Below are 21,660 nucleotides of genomic sequence, written 5' to 3' on the forward strand. Positions count from 1 at the left end.
GGCTAGAAACTGGTGAGCATGGATCTTATTGGATAATGTACCCAAATGCATTCTGGGAGTTGTATTTAATATTCTCCTACACTACTATCATCGTTATGTGAAAGAAATGTGAGAAAATGACAAGGTTTCAGGGGTTTTTGGTAGTTGTTTTGGTCTGATTTTTAAATTCACACTCTAGAACAAAACCAGATTTATTACTACTACTACTACTACAACTTATCATAATAATAATAATAAATCTGGTTTTGTTCTAGAGTTAGTAATACATCAGACTTAAAAATGTATTTAGTGAGTGTTTTATTAATGGAATTATTGTAATTATTATTTTACATAAATTCTCTCATTTTTATAGTCTTAGTGGTATCTGTACTTTTTACCTTCACTTTTTTTTTTTTTTTTTTTAGCTTTTTTTGATCAAGACAATTGAAAAATTTGGATTGAATGGAGTCCACTCTGGAATACTGTAGTTTCTACTTTACATATCAAAAAACTATATGATAAAGTAAACAAAATATATAAATATATTTATAGCCCGACATATTTATATAGCGTATGTATATATAAAAAGTCATCTGACAGTTGTGTACACTCAAAATTGTTGTTTTTTTGTTGTTTTTTTTAGACAAAGTGCATTCAAGCAGTATAATTATAATAAAAATGTATTTTTTTAATCTCAAACAAAAGCAGAAAAACAACAGTTGAACAGGTGAAATTATTATAATAATTATAAAAGTCAAATATTTTTTACTTGGACACAGTGACACTTGTTATAATTGTCCAGTCACATTGCAATTTTTCCAAAAGCAAATACATAAACAAATGTTTCTGGGGGAAATATTTAACAGATGAAACTACAGCAACTCCTCCAGCTGCTCCCTCAAATAGTCCATATATCTGTGGATGTCTGAGATGCGCATGCGGTTCCTCTTCAGCCCTTCATCTTGAATCTGTAATAACACATAAAGACAAAAAACAAACAATGACAAGACTGTTAGGTACATTGGAGAGGTTTGTCATCTATATGAAAATATATAATTTGGGTGTTTGTTTTAATGTAATTTCAGCGCTCTACCCCTTTAATGAGGGCCACTTTCCAGGCATTGGCACGTGTAACCAATTGAGTCTCTCGGTCATTGATCTTCAGCAGGTGGTTATCGTGGCAAGTGGACAGCGCATCCATCACTGTGTCTTTGTCCCGTAAACAGCTACACAGAGAAAACACAGGTGTGAAAGGCTTAATGCACTGATGCTAGTCATAAACCAAGTCCCCACCTTGTCTGACCCATTCAGGTTAATCTCTGTCATCTCGTGTCAGGTTAATCTCTTTAAATTAGACTATTATTTTTGCTATATCTGCAATAATAAATACTCTTCTTATCATGATGAATGCTAAATTTAGCAAAATTACCATTAGGCCTTTAAATCTGTAGTTGGTAGCCTTTGTAGAGAAAAGAATAATAATTTCAGGAAAGTTGTTAACTGTTGCACAAAAAGTGGTGGCTGCAATATGTGTCAAGATGACAGGATATGCAGACAATGTGCTTTCATTGTTTAGGCGGATTTAATTAATTAATTTATTTGGTCACAGTCATTATTATTTATCTCTGAGATTAAACAAAGAGAGAAGTCCCTGCGGCCTTGTTATGAGGCAGTTAATAGTCCAAATAATCTATAGAAATCATAATGTACTCCTGTATCTTGGACAGCTAGTTTGGTCTACAATAAAAACTCTCACCATTTTAACATCATCTGGAAGGTCCTCATCCAGCTCGTCATTGGCCACATTCTCCAGAGTTGCTACAGCAATATTTCGTATCTTCTCATGATAATTATCCTCCAGATCTCGACATTGTACAAATGTATGACTGTGTCATGGAAACTCTAAATCATATTACAATTCATTTTGCAGCCAAACTGCATGTGCGTCACTGTGTGTGATTCAAACACTGACCTTTAACAATACTGGATTATGACCACACAAAGTGGGCTCTGGGACACAGATTTGATTACATTAAAATTGGATTGGGAGCAAGTTGCTTCCCCAAATGAGGAATTACAGTGTCTCAGTAGCTTGACCCCGAGAACAGTAATGAACCAGCGTTTTGGGAAATGATTCAAAGCTCTTAAGCTGATGCACAGTGAGAAAGGATATATCCCTTGAGCAGTTTCACTGAAGCTGCCAACCATGTCTGAGATGCTGGTGTCCAACTTTTTGATGATATCCTGAAATGAGTAGGAGGCAGCATTATAAGTAAACAAGTTTTAAAAATGCACACAGTTTTTGCCATGTGGGTATAAAGTAAATGCTAACTCATTTTTAGGATTAATTCCTGAGGGTCTCTAGAGTGCTACATGTCATAAAAGTGCGATGCAATACATTGCTTTTTTTATGATTAAGTTAAGTCGCACCTAATTAACTAAAAAATACACATTTTAAAAAGCATTCACGATTTTTGTAAATATATATATATATATTTTAAAACTGTTGTTTAAAAAGCATTTGAGACTTGGGACTTGACTGCAAAAACTTGAGACTTATTTGTGACTTGCAAAACTAAAAAAATGACTTGGTCCTACCTCTGGAAAGTATGTATGTACACACACACACACCTACCTCCAGCTGGCTGACCATCTGAAACTCCAGCTCCATCAGGCTGTTACAGAGCTGGTTGTTTTCTTCATAGCAGTGGTCGATCTTAACCTTCAGCAGCTCTGCGTCTGATAACTGCTGCAGCTCCAATATCCTCTAGAACAGCAACAACATAAAAGATGTTCTAAAAACAATCATTAAAAGCAGATTATCTAAAAAAAAAAAAAAAAAAAAAAGTTCCAGCTCACCTCTTTGTGTTGCTGCTCAAAACTTGCCAATATTTTCAATGCAATCAGCTGGTAGTCTGTTACAGCCTTCGTCTGACCACTGAAGAATGAGTTCACCTCCGTCTCTCTTCGCTTGTGCTCAGCCAAACCTATTTCAAACAACTGCATACAAAGCTCCGCCATCTGCTGCTCAAATGTAACTGTAGGGTCAAGGAATTCAAGCGATAATTTCCCCAGATTATCTGTTTGTTTTGTTCAATTTTTTTATTTATTTTTTATTTATTTATTTATTTATTTATTTATTTATGTGTCTATTTTCAATTAACACAACAAACACTCACAAATCCCACCCGACATCACAAATCTTTTTTGATAAAAGGAAAAACATGGACAAACATATTTTCAAATGTAAATAAGTGAATAGTAATGGGTAAGGGTAATAAAATAAATAACTAAAATTATGACAGTAATTATTATTATAACAAATACAAACCTACTTGCAGAGCAGTGCTTACATACACAGTCATACCAAAAATAAAATAAACATTATTCCTTGACCAATTAAAAATTTGGAATGTGCAACCCCCCCCCCCCCCCCCAAAAAAAAGATTATATATTATTATTGATACACCTGCATGGATTAGAAAGGATATGTTTGAAGCAGATAAGCCACTTCAGGCACTCTGTGTAGAGTCTCTGCCTCTGGGTCATCTTTGAACATGCTTTTAAACAGGTAGGAGCCATTCAGGAACTCCACAAAAGCATCCTGTAGGGAAGAAGAACTGGATTTACACACAAATTATGGAAGCTTGGTAGAAAAATAATGTTGATGATCACCAAATGTAAATTACTGTGTGTAATTTGAATTCAGCTTCCTGTCTTTGCTCAGCCTCGGCAGCTTGCTGCTCCTGCGCTTCCTCATGTTTCATCTTCTCCAGGACCCGGCGGTATTTCATAGATGCTTCATTTTTCTGCACATGGACACATATTGTAAATAGCCAAGTAGAATTTCCAAACAACAAAGTCATGTTTTAAAAAATGATTTATCTACATGGAGACAACAGATTGCAACTTGGGTTTGAGTGAAAACACACCACTGTTAATACTTACTGTCTTCTCGTCAAGTAGTCTGCGGTCTAGAAACTTCAAGTTTGGAAAGTAGGCTGCGATAAAAAAATTGTAATCGTCTTCCTGGAGACCGGATTTCCGAAAAGGTTGATAGCGAACAAGTTCTTAAACTTCCTGAGATAGAGCACCTTGGAAATGCATTCAGTTTGCATTAGACTATGTTCAACATTCCCTAATGTAGTACTCTGAAACTGCAAAACACAAATGTTACACAATATTTGCAATAAAAAATGCTACACATAAAATGTGACAGAAAAGTTTGTTACGTTGTCCTGCTGTCCAATGTGGTTGTTTGAAATGAGGAAGTGAGTGAGCTTCTCATGTGTGTCCATGTTTTCGATGACAGAGATTTTGTTGTTGGATAAATTCAGCATTTCAAGCTTCCGCAGAGACTCCAAACCTTCAATTTTCTTTATTTTGTTGAAGGACAGATCTAAAAGACACATTCAGAATTACTGTCATTAATACTGGTTGTTACTGGGCTTATATTTTAAAGGTCCGATATTGTGAAACGTCAAATTGACGTTTGTTTTTTTTTTGCCCAAATTTCAAATGAGATGTAGAATAGTGTCATTTTAAATAAATTTTCCTATTTAAAGCTTAGATTTTTTTTCAAACATTATGAGTCCAAGGACTGTAGGAAATTTGATAATCCAACTGTAATAAATAAATAAATATGCTAAATAGTAGATAATGACTAAATAAAAGGATAACAGGACAAACAATTATAGATAAAAAATGTTTAAAATTATAAAATAATATGCCATTTGGTTAAACAGTAAAACAGACTGAAATGTATAAATAAACATTCGATTTAAAGCAAATTAAAGAGAAAGGTCTCAAGTTTGCTCTTAAACAATTATTACAAGCATGAGCAGAATATGAATACAAAGCTTCATCTTACCAAGCCATGTCAGATTTATGAGAAGGTCCAGGCCCCCAATCTTCTCTATGATGTTGCTGTTCAACTCCAGTTTGGCCAAGGATGTGAAATCCCATAAGTGGTCAATCATCAGGATGTCTGTGAACAAACAGTCTCGTTAAAACACCTAAGCCTGATACACATTCATACAGTGATTAAAAAAACAACTCACTTCTGTAGTTAAGACGCAGTTCTGGGACTTTATCAAAGTGGATACCCTCTGTCCTTAAAAAATGCCTGTGGCTCGTCTGATCTTCAGGGGGGGCTTGATCCATTATGGCCCTCCTCAGAATCTCCTCATCGATCCTCAGCGGCTCTTTATCCATCTGTTATTGTGGCTGGAGGCACGTTTGACTTCACTCTGCTCAGAGAAAAATCATATTTTGTGGATTTGGAGCTCCCTCAGTTAAAAACGCTGATTTATCATTAGCCAACATTAACTACTTACCAGCGAAAATCGCAAAATCTAGCAGCAGGTGTTGTTTTTTTTTCTGATACAAACAATTGTAAGTCAGTATCTAACCTCTTACCGCTGTTGTTGACACTGTTGCTAAGCAACCGTCTGAGTTTAAGCTGCGTTCAAGTACGTCCCAATGTTCCGTTAACCCTTTGAAACCTTAATCAGCATCACTTTTCGTGTGCCGCACCTAGACACCCTATTACAAAAATTTAAATCATTAAAGGTTTAAACTCGGGACATTTTTTTAAATTTCTTTCTGAAACAAGGAGGGGTGTCATCTGGCGTGGAATGTTCCGCAAATTAAAATAAGAAATAAGATTATTAGATTAGATTTTTTTATCCCACTCTTTAATTTTATTCCACTTATCCATCGGAAATACTGTACTTTATTTACTTCAGTCTGAATACTCACTCAAAATCAAGCGTATTTGTTCAGATTTCAAAAGTTAAAATAAAATTAGGGAGCGCTATGAAGTAAAATACGCGTTTTAATGTGAAAAAATGATTGTTGAACATAGCTTCGGTTGCTGAATTTGACTGGCATTGATCCCAGCCATACATATTGAACGTTGTGTAATTTTGACCAATAAAAACCTTTGGTGGGCGGGACTTAGTAGTACCGCCTCTGGGCCTCAGCCTCTGTCATTCCCGAGCGGATTGTTTGTTGTCAAGATGGAGTTCTTACTAGGAAATCCGTACAGCACTCCCCGTTGGCCAATGTATAGGTACGTTAGCCTTGAAATTACACATTACACACGTGATACTCCTTCCACCGTTCACGATTTGAGCGTGGACTAACATTTGGTGTTTTACTACGAGGGTTTACGGTGCGAAAATAGCGAGCTAGCAAGCATCATCGCAGCAAACGTCATCTACTTGGAATGAGCTTTCAGCTAATGTTAGCCAGCTAACCTCCCTAACTTTAGTCCGCTGTAAAAAACAAGTGCGTTACGATGAATCACTGCATGTGTGTGGATAATGTAAAGCAGTTTTCAAGGAAATGAAATGACACACAGTGTCACACATGGCTGAAAGTGGCTTGTAGAGCCTTCAAGATAAAGTTCAATGTTTCCTTTTTTTCCTAAACATTAGTTAACCTCACTCTCTGTTTGGTCAGCGTTGTTGGTAGTAGTTTTTAAATCTACAGACTTTGTGCTGTGCTGTTTATTCGTCCTACAGTGGAGGAGAGAGACGTGTGGCCTTGCACGGCCCTATGGTGTGGTTGCATCTCTCTTTGCATCTTGCTTGTTATGTGCAAAACTGCTCAGAGACTGAAAACCTCAGTGGTGGATGAAATACCTGCAACTTGAGTAAAAACACAGATATCTTGGCAGAAAAATACTTTGGTAGAAGGTAAGGTTGCCTATTAGAATATTGCGTGAGTAAAAGTCTCTGATATTTACTGAACTTAAGTATCAAAAGTAATGTTATGGTATTAAATACACTAAACCCTTTGAAACCCAAGCAAATTGGTTTGATTTCTTTCAAAAACATGGGGAGAAGGCAATAAGCAACATCAGAAATGATGACCCCTAAAATGAGCTAAAAATAAGTAAAAATTGCAAGGAAATTACCAGAAAATTAGCAAAAAATAAAATAAGCTAAAGAGGGAAACAGAAAAAAAGTCTGGCCTAAAAATAGCAAGAAATTAGTAAAAAAAAAGTCAGATGAAAATTACCTGAAAATAAGCAAAAAAGTAAAGTAAAAAACAAAAAAAAAATTACCCCAGAAATTTGCAGAAAGTTATAAAAAAAATATTTATGTATTATTTGTTCCTGTGAAATAATTTCAAATATATCTTTATGGTGATTCTAAATAACTGACTAGTTAAGTGGTGACAAAGAAATACAAAGATTTAAGATTTAAGGCAGCATTTCCTGTTTTATCAATGTGGAGCCAAATCCCTGTAGAACAGATGTGGACCAAACATTAATTTGTCGCAATGCTGACTTGTGTTTACCTTTAAATGAATTCAGCAGCTGTCACAGAAGAATTTGTGATTACATATTTTCCTCAGTGAGCATTGCTCTTTCATAAATAAAGGCCCACATGTGTAGATCTCAGACTTCCTCGTGTTCTTACCAAATCAGTTTTTCATTTACTAGAGATATTCATTAACTAAATTCAATTTTATTTTAGTTTTAATTTTTAATTTTTTTTAAAGGGACCATGTACAGTTGAAAACATAAATGTTACCAATTGATGCACCGTACCAGATTATAGCTAAGAGCTAGTTTGCATCTGCTGTCTCTCAGCTGGGCGGAACAAAGACAGCACAATAACATCATATTAACCAGAGTCAGGGATTACGTAGTCATCATAATATAAAGATGTACTAACAAAGAAAACAAAAAACAAGACAGGGTAGAAACTAGTAGGGCTGTACCAGACTCAGAATTATGCAGATGTCAAATCAGATTCAGCAGTTCAACACAAATAATCGATACAAATAAAGTTATTAAGTTTGAATGGGGCTCCTCAGGACGTTCAGTGTTACAGTTGCGTTCAGGTCATGTAGTAAACAAGCTATCAGCGCTAACAAGAGTTTGCAAATGTGCAACAATATTATTGCAGAATCTAAATATCCAAAAGAAAATACTATTACCATTGTAATAACTTTCTCTGAGCTCTAAATTCACCACTATTCAGTTTACGGTGCAGTCTCTTTCTCCCCCTGTGCCGCTACCTGTAAGTCTAAAGCTGCTCGTACCAAAGAGTAGCATCAAAGTCAGAGCACTCAGCTTTTTAGCAAAATCTGGGGACAAAATGGTCCTCAGAAGTTCAAGACAAAACACCCTGACTAGCAAAAAAACCCTAAAACGAAAAAAAAATTGCTTGACCTGAAACTATCTCGACTTAAAGGGTCTTCGACTGATGATTTTATGTCTGACTTTGAATGGGCAGCCTTAGAAAGCAGATATGCTTTAGTATCACTTCTCAGCACACTGTATAGAAACAGTTTGGCTGAAGGATGTCTGTAGCAGTCAGACGGCCTTTGAATTGTCCTCTGGCCTGGGTAGTGTTGCCCACCACCCACTGGTCAGCTGCTGCGTGCCATATCATCTAAGACGGCCCTCAGCTACCAACTTTGAGCATCGTCTCCTCTTCAGAGGTCCTTCTAGGTCATGCAGTGGGCTGTATGCAGCACATCTTGGATTTCCCCACTTTGCAGAGATGGCTGTATCTCCAGCCGGCTCGGTCCGGTTCAGTTGCTGCACTTCGCTGGATTGTTGAGCCAGCCGTCTGTTCGGCTGTTGCAGCGGTACTGAACAGCACAGCAGTAGGGCAAAGGATCAGCTTACCTGAAACAATGAGAGAGAAAGGTCGACAGAGGAGCTGAGGGGGGATGCATTGTGAAGATTTTTATAGAGGTTTTTTATTTCCTAAGTGACTGAGAAGGTGATGGAGAGGTCAGAGGTGGTGAATGAATTTTCTCTTTTTCATGCTGCAGATTCATGCTCACTTTGCCTACTTTTCTCCACCGCTGTACCTCTTTCTCCTAAAGGTACATTTCACTGAGAAAATAAGCTAAGGTATTATGTTAAAAACAATCTTAAACAAGAGGCCAGAGCAAAATTTGAAGCCAAATTGTGTTGATATATTGAGCAACGGTTAATAAATTCATGCCTACTTACAATTTAAGAAATCTTGACCTAAATACTCTTCTTATTTGCTATTTAATGTACTTAAGGATCAATCGTGAAAATAAATTTGAAGCTTCTGAAACCTATTGGATGCTTAATCATGCTCGTAAATGACTGCAAATGCAGTAGACTCTCAGCATAGTTTTTGATACCATGACTAATTTGGTACAAACATTTAGCTTAAGCTTAAAGTACGTTCATCGGTAATTGTGTGTCACTGCCTAACAACTCACAAACCCCATAGACTGTATACCCATGCTGCTGTCACTACAGTTGAAAGGGAAAATAATGCATAAATAAATACATAAATAATCACAACAAAATAAATAAATAAATAAATAGAAAAATGAATAAATAAATATGTAAAATGGAAAATAAAATGTGAAATTAAATAGTGGAAAATAATACATAAATAATTAAGCAAATAAATATGAAAATGAATAAATTGATAAAAAAAAATGGAAAATTAAATTGAAAATGAATAAATTGATAAATAAAGAGGAAAAATAAATAGGAAATTAAATAAATATTGTCATTTTTGCCATTTTCATTTATTTATTGACACAGTTATTTATTTATTTTCCAATGTTGTCAGTTTCAGTCCTCCATAGTAAACAGCAGAATGATTGCAGAAAACATTATCAAAAAGAAAGAGCAGGAAAGCGCAGCTGGTACTGGTGTATCGATACTGCAAGAAATTAGTATTGAAACCATTAAAAGTATTCAGAATCGATATGTATCAATAAATGGATGTTTTTGTCACCACTAGTATGCAGAGGAAAAAAGCGAGCAATTACACTGAAGATAAAAGACAAGGACGAGTGGAAATGTGTAGAGAAAAGAGGTGTCTTCGGACAAACGTGCGGAGATGGGGCCAGCGAGGGACAGAGATTTGTGGCTTTGTTGGCAGCGGATGGCACAGCCTGCCACCATTACAGCCATGTGATCAACTGGCTTCACTGGTGTGTCGATTCCCAGGACTGGGGGGATTGACACAACACCATGAATGAGTGCACTCAGCGGGCATTTAACTTCATTAGCGAGGCTCTGATTGTTCAGTGTCGTTCCAGCTCATTTCACAAAGAGAGATCAGATTTTTTTTCCCATTTTCTTTGCTCCTCTGCCACCCGTGCTCTGCCCTGTCGTGACCTGACAATCCACTTGAGGAGATTAGATGGGATGTCCCAGTGGCAGTAGCTGGTTAATTCCTCCGAATGTATGTGTGCTTTATGTGCAGCCTAACACCAAGACTCAGCACAGTGTTTTTAAATGCTGCTCAAACTCCTTTTTATTCTCTCTATCTTTGTAGATTAGATAAGAGTGTTTGTAGGTGGGACGCAGAGTTTGCCAAAAAAAGAAAAGAAGCCTGTCTCTTGATGCTTGCCCAGTCTGTGACAAGTTGATTAGCGAGGGGAGGTAGAGCATGAATAAGTCATGGCTGTCAGGCTTGTCCAATGTTGAGCCTCCCAAAAGGAAGGCAACATGGCCCAGTGAGAGGCTCTTGGCCTGGGCATGACAGTCTGCTCAGGGCCTCTGGGCTTCAGGGAGAGAAGCTCCTCCTGTCCAAGCTCAAGAATCGTCTAATGAGAATCTATTGAGTGTCAGTCACAGGAAGTCGCTCACAGCTCACTTCGGTAGAAAACCCTTTTTTCTGTTTCACTGTGAAATTCACCCCAGATGACTGCGATCCTCAAAGATATCAGCTTTCACTGACATGATGGATGGATTCAGGGGATGAAGAGGAAGGAGGAGACAGAGCGAGGAATGCAGTGTTGACTGCGATGCCACTTCATCACTGTAGCTTGCGACAGTCTGAAACACATTATTTTCTGGCTGTAGCCAAAATGCTATTAAATTGTAGGGTGGAGTTGAAAAGGAGGTCTCTCTGGCTTCTGATTTTCAGCTTCAGATAAGACTGAGTATACAGCTATGTAACACCCATAGTCAGGGACTACGTAGTTAAAATAATTAAATTACAAAATAAATGGCATTGTAATTAGGGCTGGGCAATATGGGTTGAAAATTATATTGCGATATTTTTAGGCTATTTCTCAATGCACGGCATATATACATATATATATATATATATATATATATATATATATATATATATATATATATATATATATATATATATATATATCAATATTTTTAAATCCCCTCAAAATCATCTCATTAATGCCAGAACTGGGAGACAGAATCAAATATTGCAATTTTTATTTACGGCATTCCCTCTTTGACGTGATAATATTTTGGGAATGACTATTTTACTTTGAAAAGATATTAACACTACTTGATTTTTGATAAATAATCATTAGTAATGTAGATATAAAGTGGGTAAAGGCAAGTATTAGAAAAATAGAGCTGTCTATTGAGTTCAGAAAGGTACATCACTTTACTGTAATGCAACATGTAAAATCAGGAAACATCACAATTTTTTCTATATGATATAACAATATCCAACATCTAAGATGATACTCATATACTCTCATATCTCGATACGGTTTATATTGCCAAGCCCCTATCATAATTAGTTACAGTTACTAAGAAAAAATACATAATGTAGTGGGCTGCATTATAGAGGCATTTCCCAGAGACTGTTACTCCTTTAAGAAGCAGAATTCAGAGTTGACAGAAGGGGATTCTGGGAAATGCAGTTTGGGGGAGTGTTGTTGATAGCGTGCTTTTACCATCGGCAGATGACGTGAGTTTGTCTTGGTATGTTTTGCTGTTTTGAAGTGAGAGTAAATTCATTCATCTTATCATCCCTGCACTCCCACAACAACTAAATTACATTTACTAATCAAAATATTGGGGATTACAAATTGGTAACGTGAAAAAAAAAAAGTTGAATAAGACATTCAATTTGGTTGCTTTCCATCTTTTCGACATGCAGGAATGCCCTCATTGGCCCTCGCGAGTCAGCAAAGCTGTTGCGACAAATTTCAGCGCTGAATTTTTGCACTTTCGTTTTCAGGTATTTTTTTTAAGGGTTATTGCCCTGTTTAAAATATTTGTGGCTTATAATATATTTTCCATTTTATGCTTTATGCTTTTAAACTGAGTAAAAAGGGACATTAGAGAGACACAGATCTTTGAAGTCTGTCTCCACACGCTGGCTTGCTTACACAACAGTTTTACTTTTGATGTTATGTAAACCATGGGTCACTTTAATTAGTGTGCATCGACTTTAGCTAAGGCAACAACCCCAGAGCCTTACTGAAATGCAGAGTCATGCTCGCTAGTGAAGCAGCTGGCAGGCCGCAAACTGTGAATCAGGTGTCAAAATTAAAATTTGCTTTAGTGCCAGCCACACTCAGGTTTGGGTTGCCGAGTAGCCAGTATCAATTTGTCACCATTACTCATGACCAGCCTTCTGCCTCGCAACACACAATACTGTAAATTAAATAAAAACATGCTTTCTTCATGTGTGTTATTCTCGCGTGGCCCACACAGCAGTGACGACTGCAATGAAGTGAAGTCTGTTCTCTACACTTTTATTTATTTTGTTGGGCCACTGCACCCCTAAATGTAACATAAATTAAAGTTACAGACAAATATTAAGGGGCACACTGGCACAGTTGTTTTTTTTAATAACACCATATAAATGTTAAAATTCTGTTGAACTTTTTGTGTTTTCTTCCAGAGAGGGCCACAGACGGAGGCCTACAGAATGAGGACTGGACCCTCAACATGGAAATCTGTGATATCATAAACGAGACAGACGAGGGGTGAGCTGCCACACCTTCAAGAAGTTAATTGTTGCTGTTGAGTTGTAATTTTCTTTATCAACATTTTGTAGGAAAAGACATCTGGTCCCTGAATCGGTCATTCCCAGAACTTAATGCATCTTTCATTGTTTTGTCACACTGGCTGAATGAGTGACAAATAATACACTGACCACTGCTTTTCACCAGCAGACACCACATTACAGAAGGCTTTTGTTTTCTGTAGGTGACACTGACTGAATGAAGTAATAAATTCAATTCTTATGTCAGTCTCCTGCATTACAACTGTGTTTGTAACGCACAATAAAAGCACAGGGATGACGTTTTTTGTAGGCCAACGAGGAAATTAACACCCCCCTGATTTTGTCAAAAAGTCAAAGGTATTCTTTAAAATTGAGTTTTAGATTATTTGCAGAAAAAAAGCTCAGTTGCAAACAAAAGTTTATGATACTGAAACATTTTTGATCAAATTAACCCAACTTTTATGATTTTTTAAGCATAACTGCAATCAGGTAAAAAGAAAATGTTAGGGTATAAACCATTCATCCCATTACTCGAGAACGCAATATCTCAACTCCTTGAGGTACTTCTTTGGTCCACTTGGACTCAGGGATAAAATTAATAGATTTTGGTGATAATAGTTCAAAGGTCACCTTCTCGTGAATGCGATATCTCAAGAAAACCTTGAGGGATTTCTTTTTTCAAATTTGGCACAAACATTCACTTGGACCCAACAATTAACTGCTTAAAATTTGGTGCTAAAAGGTGAAAGACACTGTGACCTCACAAAATTAGATTTTGGCTATAATTCAAGAATTAATACTTGTTAGTAGGAGCTGTCATTTTTAAGACTCATAAACCCTTTAAGATTTACAAGTGGGGTATTCACTGACATGTTTTATGTAGGAGAACAAAACGTCAGTCTCTTCAGACATTATTTCAGGCATCTAACCAGAAACACTTTCAAAAACCCTGTCGACTTCAAGACGAGAGGATGTTGATGAAGGTTCTCATTCATCGAGGTCATGGTATCCAAAAGTTGAGTTCGTTGAGGAAGTGTCGCCTCTCATCCAAGAAGCTTCTTCAGTTCTGATCAGAGAACCAGAAGTGCTAAAATGCAAACTCATTTTCAGGGTTTTGCGGGTTTTAGGATTAATTCCTCAGGCACTCTGTGTAGGTTCTGCATTTTAAGCGAGACTGCAAAAACATAAATGATTTAATTTAAATTATTCTTTTCTCCTACCAGTATACAAAAATCTTCATGTACCGACCTAAGAATCCAAAAATGTTGTTTTTTTGTATCAGACCATAGCAGCTCCAGATCATGTTTTGCATTGCTGCATATAATAATCTCAAATATTTTTGTACAAGAACATAGTTGTTTTATTTTGCACTTGTACAGCTTTCTTTGACTTCACTTATGTTAATGTATCTTAAAGAAAAAGTTTTTAGTTCACCTGCAGCAAGGCATATTTATCACAGTTATGTTGCTGGGCTACAAAACTGTCTGAATAAATGTAATCGTCAGGGGATCCCAGCCAATATCTCCGTTATGCAGAGAGCGTTCTTTTCAGGAAGGATATTGGAATCTGTCTTTTTCCATTTTTCCCTCAGCACTTTTCCTTTTCTTTTTTCTCCCCAGCTTTTCACATTCTTCGTGCCTACACACACTCATTGTCTTGGCATGCAACATGGGGCCCTTTCTGTCACACTCAAGGACACACACACACACACACACACACACACACACACACACACACAGAGGGAGTTCAGCTTCACAGAACACAGAACGTCTTGTCTTCAAGATGTTTCAGCGAGTTAGACAATGTCTGGCGAGCTCCACAGTTTAGACTTGAGAAATTCTGCAACTGAAAATAACTTTTTTTTGTGTGTGAACATATGTTGTTTTATCACGTTACTGGGTGCTGAAACAAGATATAACACAACAGATGCACCATCCAAAACCAAAAAAAATAACAAAAGAAAACTGTAATACTGAATCAGAAACAGAGAGAGCGGTTTGAGGAAGCGAGATATATATATATATATATATATCAGACTCTTTGCACCATCTCCATCAATTTCTATGTATTTCACCTCCCTGACTCAATAAATGAAGCGTAGCTTATGAGGGAGTTCATAAAAGGTTTTTACGTCTCATCTGCAGTGAAGAGACTGGCAGTATGAGGCAAAAAGCCGACCTGAAGTCTTCACGCATGGACAGCTTTGATTTTGCCTTGGGAGAAAACAGATAGTCACTAAGAAAGAAAAAAGAGAAACAGATGGTGTGACGGCACTTCTCTGTCTTAGGCAAACAGCTACGCTGACAGACTGACTGGCATCTGTTACTATGGCACAGAAAATCATTTATTTCAACAAAGTCAAAGATGTTATGCCTGTTCTCAGCTGGGGTGCTTTATCCAGCTGTTTCTTCTCTGCTGTGTCCCTCCAGGCCAAAAGACGCCATGCGGGCACTGAAGAAGAGACTCTGTGGCAACAAGAACTACAGAGAAGTGATGCTGGCGCTAACGGTGAGAAGTTTTTGCTTTTTTTATGTTTTTGGGCTGTCGGTCCGTCCGTCCGTCCGTCTGTCATTCAGTCCTTCCATCTTTTGGTCTTTCTGTTCGTCCCATTCATGTAAACGAGATATCTCAAGAGTGCCGTGAGGGAATTTCTTAGAATTTGGCACAAACGTCCACTTGGACTTATTAATGAACTGATTCGATTTTTGGTGCTCTAAGGTCAAGGTCACCATGACCTCATCTGTCTCATTCTTGTGAGCATGATTTCTTAAGAACACCCTGAGGGAATTTTTTAAAATTTGGCAAAAACATCCACTTTTACTCAATGATGAACTGATTCCAATTTGGTGGTCAGAGGTCAAAGGCCAAGTATGTTTTTAGATCAAATTCATACGCTAATTATGACACTATTCGTGCAAAGCAGTAATGTTTGTGCAGACATTGGATGTAAACTGCAACTTGTTCGCAGAGGCATAAAACTGCAAAGAAGTAACTGTAGTTTACCCAGAAACGGCTTCGAAATGGCTATCACCAAAACCTATAATCATCATTTTATCAATGTCCTTCATTCAGAGTCGTCAGATAAAACCGGCCTTTAATTCACCAGACACGAGTAGGAGTGGAAGGACGGAAATGGCATTGAACCAACATGACATGACGGTTTTATTTTTAGTAAGCTATGTTCAAAGTTACAGTTTGTAGGCCACATTTAAAGATTGGACGCTGCATGAAACTTGTTTAAACTCTCCAGATTTTGTGTTCTGTCTCGGTCATTTAACTCCGCTACGTCTCCCCTCCTGCCCACTGTCAGAGCTTTTGGTCTGATATTGCTCTTTCATTTTGTTTTTAGCAGCAATACCTTTTGAACTGTCTTCATATCCACCCACATCTTTGATAGCTCTGCTACTTTAAAGCCTCTCTGTGTGATGAGAGCATCCTAACTGAGAAGTCTTTTCTCAGCTGTCTTCATCTTTACAGTTTGTTTTTTTTTTTAATTTGCCACGCTTCTGTCTCTTGTTAAATTGTCTCCGTCCTCTGCAGGTATTGGAGACATGTGTGAAAAACTGTGGTCACAGGTTTCATATCCAGGTGGCCAACCGAGATTTCATCGATGGTGTGTTGGTCAAAATCATCTCCCCCAAAACCAATCCTCCAACCATCGTTCAAGACAAAGTGCTGTCGCTCATACAGGTATTGGGGCTTTTTTGTGTTTCCACTGACATCATGAAATCATGGTAAAGGTATAGTAAGCTGGAGTTGTGGGTACTATTTGTAAACAGTATCGCCAGCAAAAGGGAAAATGTAAGCCAACCCCAGCATTGTTCTTTTGGTGATTTTTTTGTTATTTTGGCATTGTGTCCACAAATATTCACTTGAATGCATGCTGCTTACAGTCTGGCACTTAGTTGCAAACCTTTTTATAAAGCCTGATCTAACTGTGCGCTCTGCACAGGACTGTTTCAAACACAGCAAAATTAGAAGAAAATATGAAAATACAGGAAAAATAAATAAAACACAAAATAAAATAAAATAAATAGACCACTACAAACTTCTATTGGGTCAAAAGGGATGATTGAGAGGGATTACTTTTGAATGAGTTTATATGTATATATATATATACTTTGGAAATTAATGGAATTTAACAATCTCAACTTCTAGCGTTGACTTGGAGCTGTATGATATATAATTTCAGCATCGACACTGCGATGCACAGTTGTCCATTAAAAAATGTACAATGTCAAGTCAGACAAACTGAATATTAACGGTAACAACTGGATTTAGTGTTTGATACAAACAGAAAACTAAATTTACATGACTTATGCTGGCCACGTCTTCCTTTTTAAGACAGGTTATGTGTATATGTGACTTATTGTGGTAGCTTTAGTTAACAGAAGCGAGACTCCTGCGTGTGTTGGTGTGTGTAGAAAAGTACCGTAAACCAAATTGGCAAGTGCTGCAGACGCAGTGAAGTGTATGCTTTTCTGAAATGGAAATTTTATAATGGATCCTTGAAACGTCATGGAAATTTTTTTAAGTTTTGCCCATGAAAATGTGTGGGAACCCTGATAACAGTCATCATTGTAAGTGGGTCAGCGGTGGTCTCTCTCTGGGAAGCCAGGTGGGCGCCGCATGTTCCACATCCCAGGTGTTGCACCACACAGTGCAGCCTGCTATCCTGTTACCTGAGGTCACCTCGGCCGACAGGTGGTGTTCTCCGTCTCTTGTTCCTCTGTCCTCTGATTATTTATAGGGATGTGTTGAAGGAGACTCTTCTTTTAGACACAGTCTTTCTGTCCTTTGCTCGGTCTATTAACCACTTCAGAGAGCGTGTGTCGGGGAGGATGAGAGATCCTTGATCATTAATTTTTCATTTTTTTGCAAACAAGGCAAAAAAGAAGAAAAAAATCAGTGTCTACTTAGTTTTTTATGCTTAATGTGTGACACAATGTGTTTGTTTGTGTGTGTGTGTGTGTGTGTGTGTTTTTGTGGCAGGCCTGGGCTGATGCCTTCAGGAGTAGCCCCGATTTAACTGGTGTGGTCCATATTTATGAGGAACTGAAGAGGAAAGGCATCGAGTTCCCAATGGCAGATCTGGATGCATTGTCTCCCATCCACACACCACAGAGGGTGAGAGGAAAGAAATACACATACAGCACAAACGAAAATGTGTATTCACTCGCCAATATCCTTAGAGGTTTTTTTTATTTCCAGGGTACACCAGAGGTGGACCCAGCTATGAACAAGTACCTAGCCCCGTCCTCACCTGCTGTCGGGACTCCAAAACCTTCCCCGACCCCTGCCTCTGCCACACCGGCCTCCAACATGCCCAGCCCCATCACAGCAACCCCTGAACAGGTGAGAGGCAGCGACAGCATCCTCTGACTAATGAAATTAACTCTCTGCTGCACGTGTTGCCTGTTAAGTGAAACTTCATGTATTTGCACAGCCCAATAAAAAAGATTTATCCAGAGGTTAGCAGCTGAACCGTAAAGTGCATATATTAAAGATTTCTAACGCGGTTGACTGCTTTTGAGAACATCTGCAGTGCCGCTGACGCTGAATGAGCCCTCAATGTGTCCACATGACCTTTGACCTTCCGTGCTTTCAGATCGCTCGGCTGCGCAGCGAGCTGGACGTAGTGAGAGGAAACACCAAAGTCATGTCAGAGATGCTAACAGAGATGGTCCCCGGGCAGGAAGACGCCTCTGACCTGGAACTACTTCAGGTAAGAGGCACATTAAAATGTTATGAGGTGTAATTTATCCAAACACACACTTTGTCACTCATGCCGTGCCTGACACGACTGAAGAATTTTCATTGTAGTTAACAACAACAGAAATAAATTTGTCTTTGTGGCTTTTTAATTTAATAATTTAATTTTAATTTGATGTGATCTTGAAGTTGCTTTAAAAAAAACATCTGGCTGTTATTGGTCGCCTGTTTCAGATAATAACATGCTTCCTGAATGTCACCATTTTCAAAATCCCAGCCGCTGCGTGAAACCGGTCTTGCATAGCCAGACCATTCCTCACACTTCGTTTTAGGTTTCAACGAACAGAAACACACCGCTAATTATTATGCAGAAAGACATCATCTCACCGCCAGGTGCACATCTGTCGGACCTTTATCAAAAAATCCTTCTTGCCTGGTGGGCATTATGTAGAGATCCATGCAGCAGTCATATTTCAGTGAGGGTGAGGACTTACTCCCCCAAAGAGGAACAGAGTACCTCTTCATGGATGGGTGATTGTCATTTTGGGGGTCTGATTGGAGCAGACGAATGGTGTGTTTGGTCACTTGAAGTAGTGTAGTGGAAGGCTATGAATCTTTGTAACTGCAGATAGAGTGTATTTTTCAGAGAAATGGGACTTCAGAGTGATGGTTGTTTGTTTTCGGGATAATATTCTCAGTCTGAACAGGTTTTTGTTGTGTGGAGTGGACACAGGCGCTACTGGGAGGAAACAGTTTTTTTCTGACAAAAATGGAACACAGCACCAGATCTGATGTGCATAGTTGTTTTTCCCATCACACTTTTGCACTGCAATGGTGGATTAAGCAGTTTTTATAACCAAGTTCTCTCCCAACACTATTCTGCAAGAGCTCCATCACTGCATCCTGGGCTTAGCATCCCCCGTGATGTTTGTGATTACTTTAAAGAAATAAGAACAACCCGTTTTTTCCCCTTTAGTGCAGAATTATGATAGATTCAGTCAGACCTTTCTCCAGCATAAGCACAGCATGAGATAGGGCTGGCTCTGCGAGACTAAAACATGAAGCGTGTTTCAAATCTGAAGACAGTTTGGAGCAAATCTTTATAAATGTTTTAGTTTCATTTTAGTGTTTTGTACACAATTAAACATTGCATAAAATTCAGTTAAATAAAAGAAAGAAACAAAAAAAATGGGTCAGGAGAGGTCAAGAAGCTAGAGGCTTATACAAACAAACAAATATACATATATATATATATATATATATATATATACTCTAAAACAACACACTGTAAATACAGGCACATGCAAGATATTTTACTCTACGTATTCTCAGGTACTTTAAAAGATGTTAAATTGGAGCAACAAAAAGCAAAAAGCTTTCCAACGTGCCAAGTCATCTGTAGTGTTGTAATTATGTGTTGCCACTAGGGGGAGTAGTGACTTTAGTTTTCAGCGGAAACGCACAACTGGCCTGCAGCTTATCAAGAGCCAGTTGGCTGAGGTAAAATTCCTGGAATTGGCAATTAACCAGAAGTATAGAAACGCATGCAGAGTTTAATCTCCCAAGGCCAAATCCACTCAGGTATTTGTGTCAGCTGCAAGGATCTGGCCCGCTGCTGAGATGCCTGTGCCAGTTGTCATAGTTATGTGGTGCCTTTTCTGACTCTTTCTTTTCTTTTTGTCCCAGCTGCTAAAGAAAAAGCATTCACAGAATTTTTTTACACAATTGAACAAATATTGCTGAGCTAACATGGAATGCATTGTAAGAAAAAACAAAAACAAATGCGCAGTATATTTATTGTACAGTTTTGTATTTGGACAAATTTGTTCTCCTCCCATTCTGTCAAAATTAATTTTGTTAACAGAATTCATTTCTTTCTGCCTGTCCTTCTCTCTGATGCACACTTCTTCTCCCTTTGTTTCTGTTGTATTTATTTATTTATTCATTAATGAAACTATTGATCAATCCGTTGATGTGCCCATCTATCAAGGAGCTGAACAGAACATGCAGGTCTATGCAGCAGAGAGTGGTCGAGCTGATTTCACGAGTTTCTAACGAAGAAGTGACCGAGGAGCTGCTACATGTCAATGATGACCTCAACAACATTTTCCTCCGATATGAGAGGTACAGTCAACCAAACCATCAATCAGACTTTACTTTTTGGTAACCCTTAAAAGGATAATTCACCCCTTAAAATCAAAAAAACATATTTTTCCTCTTACCTGTAGCGCTATATATCAGTCTAGATTGTTTTGGTGTGAGTTGCCGAGAGTTGAAGACATCGGCTGTAGAGATGTCTGCCTTCTCTCCAATATAATGAAACTAAATGTCTTTCAGCTTGCAGTGCTCAATGCGCTAAAACTATACAGTTACAAAAACTCAACAGCAATGTCTCTTTCCAGAAACAATGACCCAGTCACTCAAGATAATCCACAGACCTTGCTGTGAGCAGGTTCATGTTGGAACTATTTTATTTGCGCCAAACTACATCCACCAACTGTATCGCTGTGCACAAGGAAGCGTGCATCTACTGCTAGCTCACCTAGCACCACTGAGCTAGCTAACGTAACAGCTCTCATGCGGAGGACTCCATTTATGTTTACATCTCATGCTGTCATGGGCACGAGCATCTCGACTTTGAGTAGATGCACGCTTTCTTCTGTGATTCGGTTAGCGGGTGTAGTTCAGTAGATAGAAAAAAGTTCCCACATGAAACTGCTCACAAAAAGGTGTGTTGATTATTCTGTGTAACCGGGTCATGGTTTCTAGAAAGAGGTATTGCTATGGAGGCGTTTTTTTTTTTCTAAATGTATTTTTGATTTTGGGGTGAACTGTACCTTTAAATTATCTTCGCTGTCAATACAGTTTTTACTGGTTCAACAGATGTTTTTGGCAGCCCATGTGTAAGATCAAAACTTGGTCCAGTATGTTTAATGGATAAACAATTGGTGCTTACTTGAACTTTGATGATTTGCCAAACTGTATCTCAGTCCATGATTTTGAAGAGGAGGCTGCAGATGTGATTTTACCCAAGCTTGCCGATGAAAAATCACATTTTTTAAAGAAAACATGCTCAACACAGATTGAACGCAATTTTTGCAAGTTCAAAGTTACAGAGCTCGTGTGAAGACTTGTTCCTGTTAAACATTCTGCAGCTTCAAACCGCTAAAACGTCTCTTTCATGAGGTTTCTGAAGATGAAAGATGTGCAAGCATTTGAACCTCAC

The 21,660-nt window shown here is 38.0% G+C and overlaps 2 protein-coding genes across 2 annotated transcripts in view; one reads left to right on the top strand and one right to left on the bottom strand.

Moving 5' to 3' along the window:
• Positions 1-836: 836 nt before the first annotated feature.
• drc3 (dynein regulatory complex subunit 3) lies at positions 837-5,193 on the bottom strand. The gene is given in 13 exon segments (XM_042504162.1): positions 837-947; positions 1,073-1,234; positions 1,736-1,859; positions 2,153-2,223; positions 2,615-2,746; positions 2,839-3,013; positions 3,471-3,583; positions 3,669-3,788; positions 3,928-4,016; positions 4,019-4,073; positions 4,212-4,378; positions 4,850-4,966; positions 5,040-5,193. Coding segments are annotated over 13 exon segments (1,575 nt in total). The 3' UTR covers positions 837-851.
• An 806-nt stretch (positions 5,194-5,999) lies between these two features.
• The window catches only part of LOC121956146 (TOM1-like protein 2), a 28,628-nt gene continuing 12,967 nt past the window's right edge, over positions 6,000-21,660 (top strand). The window contains 9 exon segments of the mRNA XM_042504268.1: positions 6,000-6,032; positions 6,034-6,052; positions 12,618-12,702; positions 15,152-15,230; positions 16,263-16,412; positions 17,715-17,849; positions 17,934-18,077; positions 18,331-18,447; positions 20,425-20,558. Of these exon segments, the coding sequence (XP_042360202.1) occupies positions 6,000-6,032; positions 6,034-6,052; positions 12,618-12,702; positions 15,152-15,230; positions 16,263-16,412; positions 17,715-17,849; positions 17,934-18,077; positions 18,331-18,447; positions 20,425-20,558 (896 nt within the window).

The sequence above is a fragment of the Plectropomus leopardus genome, chromosome 17 (genome assembly GCF_008729295.1).
Source record: "Plectropomus leopardus isolate mb chromosome 17, YSFRI_Pleo_2.0, whole genome shotgun sequence".
Lineage (NCBI taxonomy): Eukaryota > Metazoa > Chordata > Actinopteri > Perciformes > Serranidae > Plectropomus > Plectropomus leopardus.